General features: G+C 51.4%; 1 protein-coding gene across 1 annotated transcript in view; it reads left to right on the top strand.

Annotated features, from left to right (window-relative positions):
- Positions 1-15,296, top strand: part of Scn10a (sodium voltage-gated channel alpha subunit 10) — a 112,742-nt gene that overhangs the window by 82,362 nt on the left and 15,084 nt on the right. Inside the window, exons 16-21 of the mRNA XM_032909574.1 lie at positions 1,787-2,146; positions 3,113-3,565; positions 5,164-5,301; positions 7,528-7,651; positions 8,880-9,034; positions 11,891-12,064. Coding sequence (XP_032765465.1) covers positions 1,787-2,146; positions 3,113-3,565; positions 5,164-5,301; positions 7,528-7,651; positions 8,880-9,034; positions 11,891-12,064 — 1,404 coding nt within the window. The remainder of the gene's footprint in view (positions 1-1,786; positions 2,147-3,112; positions 3,566-5,163; positions 5,302-7,527; positions 7,652-8,879; positions 9,035-11,890; positions 12,065-15,296) is intronic.

The raw sequence follows: 15,296 nt of genomic DNA, 5'->3' as shown, positions 1-15,296 counted from the left end.
GCATCTATACTTAAGGCCCTCTCTCTCTCTTCTCTCTTCTCTCTTCTCTCTTCTCTCTTCTCTCCTCCTCCTCCTCCTTCTTCTCTCTCTCTCTCTCTCTCTCTCTCTCTCTCTCTCTCTCTCTCTGCATGCACATTCACGTCTGTGTGCTCATGTGAGGGCAACTGTATACACGTGTGTGCTCGTGAAGGCAGAGGTCAGAGGTCAACATCACGTGTCTTCCTCAATCCACTCTCCACAACTTCTGCTTTTTCCCCTTTGGCTGAAAATACATTTTTTCCCCCTCACGTAATATATCCCGAATAGTTTCACCTCTCTCGGCTCCTCCCAGTTCCTTCCCACTTTCCCTCCTGTCCAGATCCACTCCCCTTCTGTCTCTCATTAGAAAACAAAGAGGTTTCTAAGAGATAATAATAAAACATAAGAAAATAAAATATATGAAGATAAAACAAAACTATGGCATTGGGGTTGGGCAAGACAAACAGAAGAAAAGAGCCCAAGAGGAGAAGGCACAAGAATCAGAGACCCACTCGTCCGCACAGGCAGGAATCCCATGAGGGGCACTAACCTGAGGCCGTAGTATATACACACATGACCTGGTGCAGACCCATGCAGGCCCTGTGCGAGCTGCCTCAGTCTCTCTGAGTTCACCTGAGCCTTGCCCAGCTGATACAGAGGGCCTTGTTCTCTCGGCCTCCGCTATCCCTTCTGGCTCCTACACTCTTTCTGCCTCCTCTTGCACCAGGTTCCCTGAGCCCTGAAGGAAGGGATTTAATAGCGGCTGAGTGTTCCAAGGTCTCTCTGCTCAGTGTCCGGCTGCGGATCTGTATTTGCTCCTGTCTGCCGTAGGAGGAAGCCTCTCTAATGACAGCTGAGCAAGGGCTGATGTAGGAGTGTGGCAGATCCACATTACTGCTTGATCTAGCTGAACCTGGAGTTCAGCGATTCAGCTAGGCTGACCGGCCGGCAAACCCCAAGGAACCCTCCTGTCTTTGCCTCTTCAGGCTGGGATTATAGGTGCTCACCACTGTACCCAAGTTTTATATGGGTGTTGGAGATTGAACTTAGTCCCTCCTTCTTCTATGGCAAGCCATGACCCCGTCCCCTACAACGAAAGGCTTAAATCTCCATCCTAGCTCAGTCACTATTAATTCCACAAGAGAAGGGGCCCACCGCCTTTCTCCATGTACCCCACAGACCAGTTAGGTACCAGGCCAGGCATGACTGGACTTCAGTAAGGTAAGAGAGTTGGTTGGTCAGTCCCAGTGTGCATTCTGGATCCATGATGTTTCAGAGTTAGTGGCAACAGCAAATGCTATCAACCGTCCCAAGATACAAAATGCCCTAAAAAAAGAACAAAAACAAAAACAATTGACCAATGTGTCTCTGATGCAGTAGACTGTGCCCTGAGCAAAGGAAGCTAGCCCTCTTCAAGTCAAGAGTGAGGTTGTTGTTATTGTGAGTCCCAGTTACAGCCAAACACATCAGAGAGTTCCAGTGTATGGCTGTGAAACAGATCACAGGCTAACAGCCTTCCTGGTGTGAGGTCCCTGGGTCTGCCGGTTGGTGGGGTACATTTCAACGTAGGGACCACTGGAAGGTGATCATAGCTCCAAGAAATGTCTTTGAAAACAGCCTCTTGTGAGCCCTCCCCACCCCGCAACCCACAAACGCATGAGGTGCCTTGGTGCTTAGCCCACTTGGAGCTTGGCTTCCAGTCAAGACTTCAGTTAGAAGACGGTGAGAGGAGCAACCAGGGCCCGAGACAGTGTCTCTCTTCCCACAGCTGCGGGTCTTCAAGCTGGCCAAGTCCTGGCCCACCCTGAACACGCTCATCAAGATCATCGGGAACTCCGTGGGGGCCCTGGGCAACCTGACCTTCATCCTGGCCATCATCGTCTTCATCTTTGCCCTGGTCGGAAAGCAGCTTCTCTCAGAGGACTACGGGTGCCGCAAGGACGGCGTCTCCGTGTGGAACGGTGAGAAGCTCCGCTGGCACATGTGTGACTTCTTCCATTCCTTCCTGGTCGTCTTCCGAATTCTCTGCGGGGAGTGGATTGAGAACATGTGGGTCTGCATGGAGGTCAGCCAGAAATCCATCTGCCTCATCCTCTTCTTGACTGTGATGGTGCTGGGCAACCTAGTGGTGAGTAGTAACCCCCTCGCAGGTGAGTTACAAGCTGCGTAGGCAGCCCAGTCAGTGTAGTGTTCGCTCTGTGAGCATGACGCTTTTGAGTTCAATCCCCCTCACCCCAAAACAAGCATGGCAGCACCCTCTTGTGACCCCAGTGCTGGAGAAGCAGAGACAGATCCCAAGACCTGCTGACCAGCCAGCCTCATGTGTTTAGTGAGTTGAGTAAAAACAAGCTGGGTGCTCCTGAGGAGTGCCAGCAGGGCTGGTCCTCAGGCATACACAGGCACACGCTCACCCCACAGACATTATCATGGGGAGCACGCGTGCAATGGTAGGCCAAAGAGATCAAGACTGTGCCCGTGAAGATGCTGGAGAACCTCTGTGATGGTCGATATTGGTTGTCGGCGGGGCGGGGGGGGGTGGCATTTAGAATCACCTGGGACGGACGCACACCTCTGGGTGTGCCTGTGTGGACATTTCCAGAGAGGCGTAACTGAGGAGGAAAGAGCTCCCTGAATGTGGGTGACACCTTCCCACATGCTAGGGTCCTGCGCTGCATGAAAAGGAGGAAGGCCAAGCAAAGCATTCTCTCTCTCTCTCTCTCTCTCTCTCTCTCTCTCTCTCTCTCTCTGTCCTCTCTATCTCTCTGTCTCTCTCTCTGTCTCTCTCTCTCTGTCTCTCTCTCTGCCCCACCCTCTGTCTGTCTCTGTCTCTCTGTCCTCTCTATCTCTCTGTCTCCTCTCTCTCTCTCTTTCTCTCTCTCCCTCTCTCTCTCTGCCTCCCCTCTGTCTGTCTCTGTCTCTCTCTTTCTCTCTGCCTCTCTCTCTCTACCCCACCCTCTGTCTCTCTGTCTCTCTCTCTGCCCCTCTCTCTGTCTCTCTGCCTCTCTCTCTCTCTCTCTCTCTCTCTCTCTCTCTCTGTCTCCCAGCAGCCCGTGCAAAGTTATGGATGTGTCTTCCCTTCCATGCCTTCTCTCAGGTGCTCAACCTTTTCATCGCTTTACTGCTGAACTCCTTCAGCGCAGACAACCTCACGGCCCCAGAGGATGACGGGGAGGTGAACAACTTGCAGTTAGCACTGGCCAGGATCCAGGTACTTGGCCATCGGGCCAGCAGGGCCATCGCCAGTTACATCAGCAGCCACTGCCGATTCCGCTGGCCCAAGGTGGATACCCAGCTGGGCATGAAGCCCCCACTCACCAGCTCAGAGGCCAAGAACCACATTGCCACTGACGCTGTCAGTGCTGCAGTGGGGAACCTGACAAAGCCAGCTCTCGGTAGCCCCAAGGAGAACCACGGGGACTTCATCACTGATCCCAACGTGTGGGTCTCTGTGCCCATTGCTGAGGGGGAATCTGACCTCGACGAGCTCGAGGAAAATATGGAGCAGGCTTCGCAGAGCTCCTGGCAGGAAGACGACCCCAAGGGACAGGTAAGAAGTCTCCTTAGAGGACGGATGGCCACAGGAAGGGGCTGTCGGGCAGAGTGGCTCTAGGCAGAAAGGAGAACTGTTGATGAGCAGGCTGCATTCATTCCTTTTCTCATTAATGTGACTGCGTATCTGATAGAATCAACTTAATGTGGGGAGGACGTGCTTGGCTCGTGGTCTGAAAGCCTGTCAGTCCCTCATGGTGAGGACAGCACAAACACCCTGGGGCCCAGTCAGGGAACAGAGAGAGGTGAATTCTGGTGCTCAGCTCACTTTCTCCCCGTTACTCAGCACAGGACACAGAGGTGTGTTTCCATGGGGATTCTAAATATGACCAAGTAGATTAGCCACCAGAGAGGCTTTCCAACACGAGTGTCAGAGACCTGAGCTCCTGGAAATCCAAGCTCAGGCACCCCAGCTGAATAAAGGCTGAAGCCACACCCAGCATTCCAGGGTAAGCGCCCACCTCACCAAAGCCTAGAACAAAGAGTCAGCGTCCTGAGGAGGCAAACGGGGGCAGGGGCAGCAAGCAAGCTGCAGACCACTCCAAGGCGCTTGCCATTACGTTCGTTCTCCTTCGCACAGGTGCCCCCACACCCATAGCCCAGGCTCTTACATGAACAGCTAAGGGCGCATCTCCAGTACCAGGAGGCCACCAGAAAGCAGGCTCACCTCATCTCTGCCAGAACAGAAAAGTCCTGGTCATTCTCTGATGCCTTCACAGGCTTTTCTTCCACACAAGAGATCTCAGAAGGAAATGGCATTCCCTTCAGAACCAAAGAACTGAAGGCACCCTGAGGCCTTCTGATGATGAGTCTCTCTCTCTCAACACCTTGCACGGGCTCTTAGTGCTTTAAGCTGGTACATCAGCCCTCACAAACCTTGGTGACTCAGGGAGTGCACTGTGTTCAGTGAAGGGCACAGGGATCCAGGGACCCTAGGGACACTCAAGGCTGCTGGCCAGGCCCTGAAACTATGCCTGGTGTCCACAGCTCTCCAAACTGGTTTCTCTGTCCCCCATAGCTGTCATCTGTGTGCCAGCAGCAGCTGCTATCAACTGTCATTTTCTAGATTCCTTCGTCTGAGTGACAGCTGAGGCCAGAGTGTCACCTCCCGGGAGTAAAGAGCACGAACTCTCTGATAGCTGCCTGCAACTCAGGGGCATGTTTGGTTCCCTTGAGTCCTTGGGGATAGGAGTGCTCAAGTGACCTTAGCCCATGGCCAGCTTGACCTCTGGCAAGGTTCCAATGACGACGGCTACCGCCTATGGAGCCCGAAATGGATTGTATAAGGGTTAATATATTTAGTGATCAGAAGAACAACATGAAGTAAATCTCACCTCCCTGGTTTTGCACACGGAACTAAAAGAATCAGAGAGATTAAATAGATTTCCTAAGGTTACATACCTGCAAATGGAGTCTGGAGCTGTATACAGACCTATACAACCCCCCCACTTAGTTCACACGTATGTACACTATATGCATGGAAGGTGCACGTGTGAAGACCTTAGCTCTGGAGGCCTGTCACGTGCAAAAGCTCTTCCCATTCGGAAGCGGTCAACTGAAATCCACTCTCACCCAGACGGGCCCTCTCGTCGGCAGGAGCAGTTGCCCCAAGTCCAAAAGTGTGAAAACCACCAGGCAGCCAGAAGCCCAGCCTCCGTGATGTCCTCTGAGGACCTGGCTCCATACCTGGGTGAGAGCTGGAAGAGGAAGGATAGCCCTCAGGTCCCTGCCGAGGTAGGTATGTGAGCTTCCTAGAGAGGCCTGACATCAGGACGGATACTGTCAGGAGTGTTGGTCCTATATGAGGTGCGGACAGGACAAGGCTGCTCCCGGCTGCGGGACCATCTGCCAACCTCCAGTGACTCACACCATGCCATGTTGCTGAACCTCACCCTAGCTAGTTGTAAGATGGGAGGAGAGTATGGGTACCCCAGGCTACAGGACCTGAGTCAGCTCCGCTCTCTAAACATCTATCTACGTCATCATCTATAGGACTGCGTGCAGTGCCTATATAGAACTGTATGCAATATCTATTTAGGACTGTCTGGGACGCCTGTGTAGAATGTGAGCAATGCCTATATAGAACTGTGTGGCAGTGTCTATATAGGATGTGTGCAGTACCTATATAGGACTGTGTGGGATGCCTATATAAGATGTGTGTAAGCCTATATAGAACTGTATGCAATACCTATTTAGGACTGTGTGGAACACCTATATAGAATGTGAGCAATGTCTATATAGGATGTGTGCAGTACCTATATAGAACTGTGTGGCATTGCCTATATAGAACTGTGTGGCAGTGCCTATTTGGTGAGGTTATTTGGAAGCCTAGATGAGAAACTGCTCGTCAAATGTTCAGGTCCTGTCTGAAATGGAGTAAGTGCCCAGAAAATGACAGCCAAGAAAAGGGGGACAAAAGACAGTGAACAAAGAGAGTCAGGTAATCTTTCAGAGACAACGGCAAGAGTCGGAGGTGCTCCCTGGGCGGGGGAGTCTTCCCGGGGATGCCCCCCCTCCGTCTTTTGTCCACATCATTCTCTCTAGCCAAAAGCAGCCTGGGGTAGAGGGAGGCTGTCTACAGGTGCAGAGAGAACTGACAGCCTCACAAAAACCGAGCAGGGAGAACACTCAGCTGCAGGATGCCGGGGGAGGTAAAAATAAACTGTAGTGTCACTTACAAATCCTGGGGGAGAGTCTCTCTGCAAAGAGAGGCCTATTAAGAGTCGGCATCTCGGGGCAGGGAGGATGGTTCAGTCGGCAAAGTGCTTGGTGGGCGTGCACAGGGACCTGACTTTGTACCCCCAGCCCCCAAGTAAAAAGCTTGGCTTCGTGGTGCACCCCTATAATCCCAGTGCTGTGGGGAGAGGGGCAGAGACAAGGGGATCCTTGGTGCCTGGTGGACAATCTAGCCAAGTCCATGCTCCAAGTCCGACCTCCACATTCAGTGGGAGACCCTGCCTTTTGTGGAGTTCGACAAAGGAAGACATTTAACTCTAACCTCAGGTATTCACCCACACCTGCATGTGAGTGAACATGCACTCTCACACAGTCACCCGCACACGTGACGCACACGTGATGCACATACGAGCTCCAGACACTTAGCATTTTTGCTGCCACCGCAAGGGGCACAGGACTTTAACTCGGCCCCAAGTGCAGCTGTGTGACTTGGCCAAGATAAGACGAACACAGTTCACACACACACACACACACACACACACACACAACTTATCAAGCCCTTCCGTGTGAGGAATGTCAGCTCCTGGCTTTGAGCCCAGGCAAGAGCAACCACAGAAAACGAAGATAACAGAATGGACTGAGATGTAGTTTGGGTGGGGGGTTGTGACCCTCCGCACGTGGGCGTCCTGTCCCACGGAGCCCCTGTCTAGCCTTCCCCGCTCCCTGCTTTCTGTCCGTAAGTCCTGAGCATAGATTTCAATTTTGTTTTCTTGGCTATGACCCTGGCCAGGCAGGGAGGGGCCTGTCGGTGACAGATGGGGTCCCTCCCTACCATTTGGCTCCATTAGCCGAGCGATCAGGTTCACTAACACTGGCTCCTAATTGAATTCGTCTGGAGACATTACAGGCCAGTGCTGCTGGGAGGACGGCAGGGCCCCACAACACAGCTCCCCAATTAAATATTCAAGCGCACTGAAAGCTGAGCATCTTTATGGGTATAATTATGGTGTCTCGGGCCATTGCCAGTTCTCCATCTTGGCCCGGAGGTTTGCATCCTGGCTCGGCCAAGCCACAGGGCTCCACAGGGAACATCCATGTCCTGGCCTTAGGTGTGGAGTCCTAAACACACAAGGACGCCAAAGCAGCAGATAGCAGAGCCTGGGCCCTACAGGGGCTTTCCTTACCCTTCAAGGATCCCAGCACCACCAGACAGGCAGTGACCACGTGCAGACGAGCCAGGTTCTTCAAAGAGCCACGTTCACTGCCCCAGCCTCTGCCCTGCAGGGAGTGGATGACACGAGCTCCTCTGAGGGCAGCACGGTGGACTGCCCGGACCCAGAGGAAATCCTGAGGAAGATCCCCGAGCTGGCAGATGACCTGGACGAGCCCGATGACTGTTTCACAGAAGGTACAAGAGTCATGAACCTCCTCGCGCTCGTGCTAACCAGAGCGAGCATCCCGGCCAACACTGAGCTAAACACTTCTGTGCCCAGAACCATGACCTGGTGTTCACAGGAACCGAGCAAACAGGCTCACCACAGCTAGGACATCCACGTTAGAGCACATTGTGCCCTCCCTCCTCCCTCCTCCCCCTCGGGAACACCTTGCCAGATTATAAACTAGCCCTCTTGAGTGTGGAAGGGGGGAAGGATACTATACCGGTGTCACTGTGAACTGGTTGGGGTGTGAAAGCCTCCCCAGAAAGGCCATGGGTGCCTGCTCCCTTAGACCTTTGGTGCCATCCTATAAAGTGGGTCTAGACTGATCCACTTTCCCCCATAGCATTTACAGAAGTGAGACACATCATATTCACCCTAAACACTCGTATGATGGATGAACAGACAAATACTTACTTCCTACTGTGACGGTGATTATGGCCTTGGTGGCTTTAAATAAGTGGAAATTGTGAGATCAGCATTCCGCTGAGTTTCTGCCTCCACTTGAATTTCAGCTAAGCTGGATCCAGGCCCTATCCCAGCTGTGTGGTGGTTCCCCAGTCCAGCATGGGTCAGGCTGTAGCCTCCCAGATGACATTAAATTCAGGACTCAGGGTTTATCAGGCTTCCAGAGATATGTAGACAAAAGGACAGAGACAACTAGGTTTGTTTATATTAAAGAAGGAACCTAGGAAGGGCATTTGAATATCAAGGCCCTGATGAGAGGTACCCCTAATAGGCTAGATCAGAAGCCGAGCTGGGAGGGGCCGCTCCTCTTGTGATCCAGAAAAGGAGTCTTCCCCAGTGGTGCAGAAATGCATTTCCCAGCACAAGTGTTTCTCTGCAGACCAGAGCGATGTCCTATTGCATTATCCATCACTATCTATTCTAGTTTACCTTCTGTGCCACGGTGTGATAAAACACTCTTGACTAAAAGTAACTGAGGGTAGCATTTATTTGACTTCCAAGTCATGGTCACTATTGAGAGAAGTCAAGGCAGGGAATTCAAGCAGGAGCTTGAAGCAGGAGTCATGAAGGAATGCTGTTCGTGCTTGATCACAGGCCCACACTTAGCTAGCTTTCTCATAGCATCCAGGACCACCTGCCTAGGGAATGGTGCCGCCCACAGTGGGCTGAGTCCACCTACATCATTGACAGTTAGAACTAACCAGGGTCCTGTCCACCGTCTGTCCCCCACAGGCTGCACTCGCCGCTGTCCCTGCTGCAACGTGAATACTAGCAAGTCTCCTTGGGCCACAGGCTGGCAGGTGCGCAAGACCTGCTACCGCATCGTGGAGCACAGCTGGTTTGAGAGTTTCATCATCTTCATGATCCTGCTCAGCAGTGGAGCGCTGGTAAGGAGGAAGTGGGGTCCCTGCCTCAATGGTGTTCAACTGGTCCGAACTTCCATCTGAAGGCATTGGAGCTAGAGCTGTCTCGGTGGGCTGCCCCCAAGGCTTGAGCCGAAAGTTCCCAGCTACAGATGGGAGGAAGGTTTTAGCCCTGATCACCTCAGGGGAGGTACTCAGCATCCCTCTCATGGCATTCTAAGCTTAGATACAAACTGTTCAAGCAATGTGGGCATGTCTCCCACCTAACAGACAGAAAAACTAAGATTCAAACCATCAGAGGACTCTCCCAACGTCACCCACTAGGCAGTAGCAAAGCCTAACTTCACCCAGAGTGGATCCCTAAAGCCTTGGCTTTCTACCCCCTGACCTCCAGAGCACGCTGCCTTTTTCTGAGGATCAAGACCATCTCCCCTTGTCTTAACAAACCGCATGCCTGCTACCTCTTCAGATATCACGGTTCCTTCAAGCATCGCCTCCTCGCGTCTGGTCATCTGGAGAGCTTGCATGATCGCAGGCCTGTTTAGAGAGCTTGGTGACTGAACCCGAGAGCTTATATTTCCAATAAGCTGCAGCTTGAGGCTGATGCCGTCAGCTGAGAGCCACTCTGAATAGCAAGGTCTTAGGGGATAGGGTCTGAGATGCTCCCAAAGCCACCGGCCAAAGGCTGAGCCTCGGAGAACAAGGAAAGAAGTCCTCTTCCCATGGCCTTAGGCTCAGGGCAGCATGGAGTGCCTGCCCTAACTAAGCAACGTGACACAGACACCAGAAGGGACTTTCTGTCTCTAGCTGGCCAGGCTTCATAGGCAAGAATGCTAGCATCAAAGGCTCGGCTGGAGTCCAAGCTAATCTGTTTGGAAGCCAGGACTAGAGCCCCATTCTCCCTCAGCTCTATCCATGTCCCTGTCTGTTTGTCTTGCTTGTCCTGTGTCATTTGCTCTCTAAAAAAAAAAAAATTCTGCTGAGTGCTTGAGAACTGACTGAATGCCAGACCACCCAGCGTACGGCCTCCTGGCCATAAGGAGGAGCCTGTGGAGGAGACAGGTGCCGGGAGGAGGAAGGCAAGGGGAAATGGCCAAAGCAGTTCAGTGGATCCCCTCTCCCAGCACCTCATAGCTCCTGTCTTCCCCCAGGCCTCCTAGCAAAGGTCCCTTCTTTGTTCGTTGCTGCAACCTCCTCTTTCCTCTCTCTACTGTCTAGCGCCAGTCTCCCTGTTCCCAGGGGGGCAACTCAAATCCTGAAACAGCTGTTCTGCCCCCGCCCCACCGCCAGCACCTTCCCCGCAGTCCCTGACTCTTTTTCCTACGGGACCAAACAGACAGGCACCAAATTTAGGCTTCTTTCTGCTTTTACTTTGAGTGCTTTAAAAAAAAAAAAAACATGAATTTTCATCTGACAAAGTAAAATGGGAAAAAAAAACTTGGAAATTATAGAAAAAGGTAAAGGGGGAAGAATCAGCCATTTTCCTGTCACTCAAAGAGAAACTCACTTTGGAAACACTTTGGGGTGGCTCTTCCCAGCCTCCTCATGCATAGAATATATAAATATTATAAAAATAAATGCATGTGCGCATTCTATATCTCCTCGGGAAATGTGCTCGTACAAACACTCGCTCAACAGCCACGGCATTGTGGGAATGTGCCCCCACTTACTCCGTCAGCACCCATAGCCCCACCTCACATGGACCGCACATCTTCAGCGCTGCCTTGGAGATGTTGAATACTTATCGGAGATTTTATTTTTTCTGAATGACAACCAGAGATGTTGAATGACTGCCTGAAATACTGAGTGAAACTGAACGATGATCAGATATTTAATGGCCGCCAGGGATAGTTAACGGTGGTCAAGGCTATTGAGTAATAGACGGAGGTGGTGAACAACACCCAGAGACGTCGAATGACTGTTGGAGATTTATGAACGCCTGGCTGGCTTAGGTTTGGTCCAAGAGGCAGATGTTGAAGCCACATCTCCTGATCCATCAGCGTACTGAGGAGAACTTGGAGATGAAGCACAGAAGGAAGGCAGGGTAGGGCAGGGGAAGGAGCTAAGAGACGGTGCCCAGCCTCAGCCAATCCCACAGGAGCCCTGAGCATCCAGGGCTTCACAGAGTTGTCCTACACAGAGACAAACATAAATAAACCCAAGGTTCCCCGTGGACGCCTTGGAATGTCCTAGGGCATCTAACCTGTTAAACACTTCCCCAAGTGGATTCAACTTGATCCAAGCCATGAAGCTCTTCCCAGCAGCTGGAGACTGAAGCCTCATGGGAAGAGTCATGCAGACACTGGTAGCCCCAGTGTCTTTAGCACAGCCTTGAAGACAAGTTGACTGGCTTCCTGACACCCATTTGGCTCCCAAAGACTGGCCGCCTCTCACTCCCATCCATCACCCCTGAGAGAGAATGCCCAACGGATATGCCAGAGCTGGGACCGTCTCTGTCCCTTTTTATCTTTACCTACAAAGAAAAGAAAAACCAGCGTCTCTCTTTTATTTGAGATTTCCTTGATTACCCACGAAATAAAACGCTCACTCTCAGAAGTTTCTTGGCAATTCTTTCCCCTCTCATAGACTGCCTGCAGATATCCTTCTAGGCTTTTATATTTAAAAAAAAAAAAAAAAAAAAAGTCACCGTGAACATCCCTCTGGTTTGCGTCCAAAATCCAGCTTGAGGTTTCTTTTCTCACGTGTTCCCAACAGCCCTGTGAAGTATCAGGGCTGGATGTCCCTGTGGGCTGCAAAGTCTCGGTTTAGAGACCATGGTGCCTCCCCCACTTTCCTATTGAGGTTGTGGGCAGAGTGGGCTGCCCCCTGCTAAGGATCAGGACTCCTGTGCTACTGGTCATTCTCCTCCCTTCCCTGCAGGCCTTTGAGGATAACTACCTGGAAGAGAAACCCCGAGTGAAGTCCGTGCTGGAGTACACCGACAGAGTGTTCACCTTCATCTTCGTCTTTGAGATGCTGCTCAAGTGGGTAGCCTATGGCTTCAAAAAATATTTCACCAATGCCTGGTGCTGGCTGGACTTCCTCATCGTGAACGTGAGTGGGCTGCAGGGGGCGGAGGTGGGAATCTCACCAGAGGCAGGTGGCTACCGCTAGAACAGATGCAAGGCTGATCTCCGTCGTCTCTCGGGGACTGCTTTTCCCGCTGAGTGAGAAGTCAGGATAACATTGCATGTTGGTGAGTGGGAAGCTCCAGGAAGCTCACAATTCAGATGCAGTGGTGACCCCCGGGTGAGCCTGCAGGTCTCCGGCTTCTGCTAAATAAAGCTACTACAGCAGGATAATGTGGACATTCGGGTTCTCATGCTCCTTCACCCATCGCCAGGGCTCTGGATCTCAGAGCACCATGGTCTTCAAACAGAACCTGTCTGCCTGCTAGCTTTATTCTCCATGACTAGGCTAGAGGTACCCGTGGAACTTTTGAAAACCACCCTAGCCAGGCAGGACATGGGGAGATCCTGACCAGTCATTTCCAAGGTGCAGCTATGCCTGTGAACCCCTGAGCTGGGGGCATTGGCTCCTCTTTGGTAGCAGCAGAAGCAACAGAAGGTTTTTTCTGGAACTCCCATGTAGGGACTCTTGTCACCTGACTGCTAACCCCTGCATCAGAGCACCGGCCATGAGCTCCACACACAATCCACCATCACTCCCACGGCTTAGCCACTCCACTGCTCTGCCCCTGTGCAGGCCATCTCCTTCTTGGCTTTTCAATATGCCAGCCCGTGTTTCTTTCTCACTGCTGTCTAGCTGAGAGTAAGCCGTGGGTTGTTTGTCTCCCATCTTCAGCAGCCACCTGCACCAGGGCCTCCACATCAGCAATGTCAGGAAACGTGTCCGTGTCTGGTATTTGCCTCCTGAATCTGGCTGGGCTCCAGGACAGAGCATTTTGTCTAGCCTAGTTTGGCAACACTCCTGTAACAGTCCTGCATGCAACTCCTTTCTTTCCTGATGCCAGTGAGCCAGTGGCATCATGGCCACCGTGGCATAGAGACTCACTGAGAGGGCTGAAATCGGTCACAGGTGACAGTTCTGTGCATGTGAAATAATTATTCACAAATGAAAAGGAACTGTTTTCTTCTGGCTTGTCACTTGCTGAGAGACCTCCATTGTGTAGAGGTCATTGGTTTCCAGCCCTGGTCACCTTAAAGTCTCTTCTTAAGCTGGGTGGTTATGGTGCATACCTTTAAACTAAGCACTCAGGACAGATCTCTGTGGGTTCAAGGCTAGCCTGGCCTATATAGTGAGTTTCAGGAAGCCAGGGCTATGTAGAAACCCTGTCTCAAAAAAAAAGAGGGGGAGGAAAAGAGGGGGAGGAGGAGAAAGGAGAGGAGGAGGAGGTAGAAGAGGAGGAGGAAGGAGAAGAGGAGGAAGGAGAAGAGGAGGAAGGAGAAAAGGAGAGAGAATAGGAGGAGAGAGAAGAGGAAGACAGAGAAGAGGAAGAGGGAGAAAGAGGAGGAGGGAGAAGAGGAGGAGGAAAAGAGGAAGAGAAGGGAGAAGAGGAGGAAGAGGGAGATGAGGAAGAGGAAGGGGTCTTTTTTCATTGTGATTGTCTGTCCTTCCACACATCCCTCTTTTCATCTGTTCCACCATTCACTCTCCTTCCCTCCTTCCCTCCTTCCTTCCTTTCTTCGTCCTTCCTTCCAAGAGTCCATCCCTCTTTACTTCTCCCATTTACCCTTTTCCTTGAAGCTATCCCTTCCCGTTCATCATTTTGTCTTCCCTTCATTCTTGCCTCCTTCCTTCTGTCCATCCCCCCACTTGTGTTTAACCCTTCTATTTACCTTTTGGTTCATCCTTCTAACTGAATAACCAATCATTTAACCTCTCGTCCACCCATCCTTTATTACCTACCCAAGCCCACCTCTACTCATTCTCCTTTTCTCCATGTGGTCCACCATCTTTCCATCCTTCCTGTCCCAATGGTCAGTTTTAAATGTCCACCCAGGATCACCTGGGGAAAGAGTCTCAACTGAGGATCTAGATCTAGTTGATCCCTAGGTGTGTCTGTGGGGGGTTGCCTTGATTGCCAACTGAAATCCTAAGATCTACCCTGAGTGTGGGCTGGCCCCCAAGCTGCACAACCATGAAGACAGACAAGCAGTAGCAGTGATCAGTCAAGCAGAGGTCCCTGCATGGTTTTCTGCTCTGTTTGGGGAATGTGCTCTGATGCTGCTGGAGTTCTGCCTCAACTTCCTCTCTGACAGGTTGTAGCTGGCAGTCAAGCCAGATGAGCCCCTCTTCCCCTTAGCTGTGTTTTGTTGGGTGTCTCATCGCAACCATGGTAACGAAGCAGAACACGATCTGTAAACGAACAGGAAACAGGCTTCCCTGGAGGGTGTGCAAAAGATTGATGTAAGACTGGCCTAAACCTTGTTGTCCTCAGACAGACAGATACAGACAGAAGACAGACAGCTGAGTGCCTGATGGTGTCAGTCCTGTATTAATGGAAGAAGGAGGTCCATCCAGTTTGTTGTGGTTGCATTGGCCAGGTAGAATAGATGGTCCATTCAGAGAATGGGTATGTTTCAGACACAAGGAGTCGTATGTTGACCCCTTGCTTTCCGAAGTCCTAGTGCACTTACCAGAGTAAATTAGTTCAGCCCCAGTTTAGCACCAAACCAGGATCTTGTGCTTCTAGGCCCCAGCTTCATCAAGCTAAACTTGTCCTCAGAATGTCTCCCCCAGCACCTTGGAGATTCCTGGAAGGGCGACTGTTTTTCCATGATAGCCTATGTCCCTTGTGTACCCTTGGGGTACACCTAAAGAGAACTGGCAGACCCACCGGGATTCATTGCTCCAGATTCATTGCACCTCAGATGCCCACTGAAGCTAGATCTCAGACAACTGCCCACTCCGAGAACTAGCTAACTTCTGAATCCTTCCTTTCCACTGGACCATTTCATTTTACAAAGGGCGAAAGTGTCCCAATCCAGCAGGCCACAGAAAGGGACCAAGAGGAATCTAAACACATACACAGAAGCAGGATTCTTTCCAACGCAGTTTTCTGAGCAAATACAATGAAGAGTAACTTTAAATCCCTCACAGTAACACATTGGTTACTTTTCTGTTGCTGTGTTTAAAAGTCGTGTCCAAAAGCAACTTTGAGAAGAAAGGGTTTATTTGGACTTATGGTTCCAGAGGGGGAGAGTCGTCACCACAGGGAGGGATGGCACAGGAGCAGGACACTGGATGGTCACGTTTTCACCCTCAAACAAGAAACAGGGATTGTGCTTCGGGGAGGGGAGAAACAGGAAGTAGGACAAGGCCA

The sequence above is a fragment of the Rattus rattus genome, chromosome 8 (genome assembly GCF_011064425.1).
Source record: "Rattus rattus isolate New Zealand chromosome 8, Rrattus_CSIRO_v1, whole genome shotgun sequence".
NCBI classification, from domain to species: Eukaryota; Metazoa; Chordata; class Mammalia; order Rodentia; family Muridae; genus Rattus; species Rattus rattus.
This window is presented reverse-complemented; position numbering and strand designations above follow the sequence as displayed.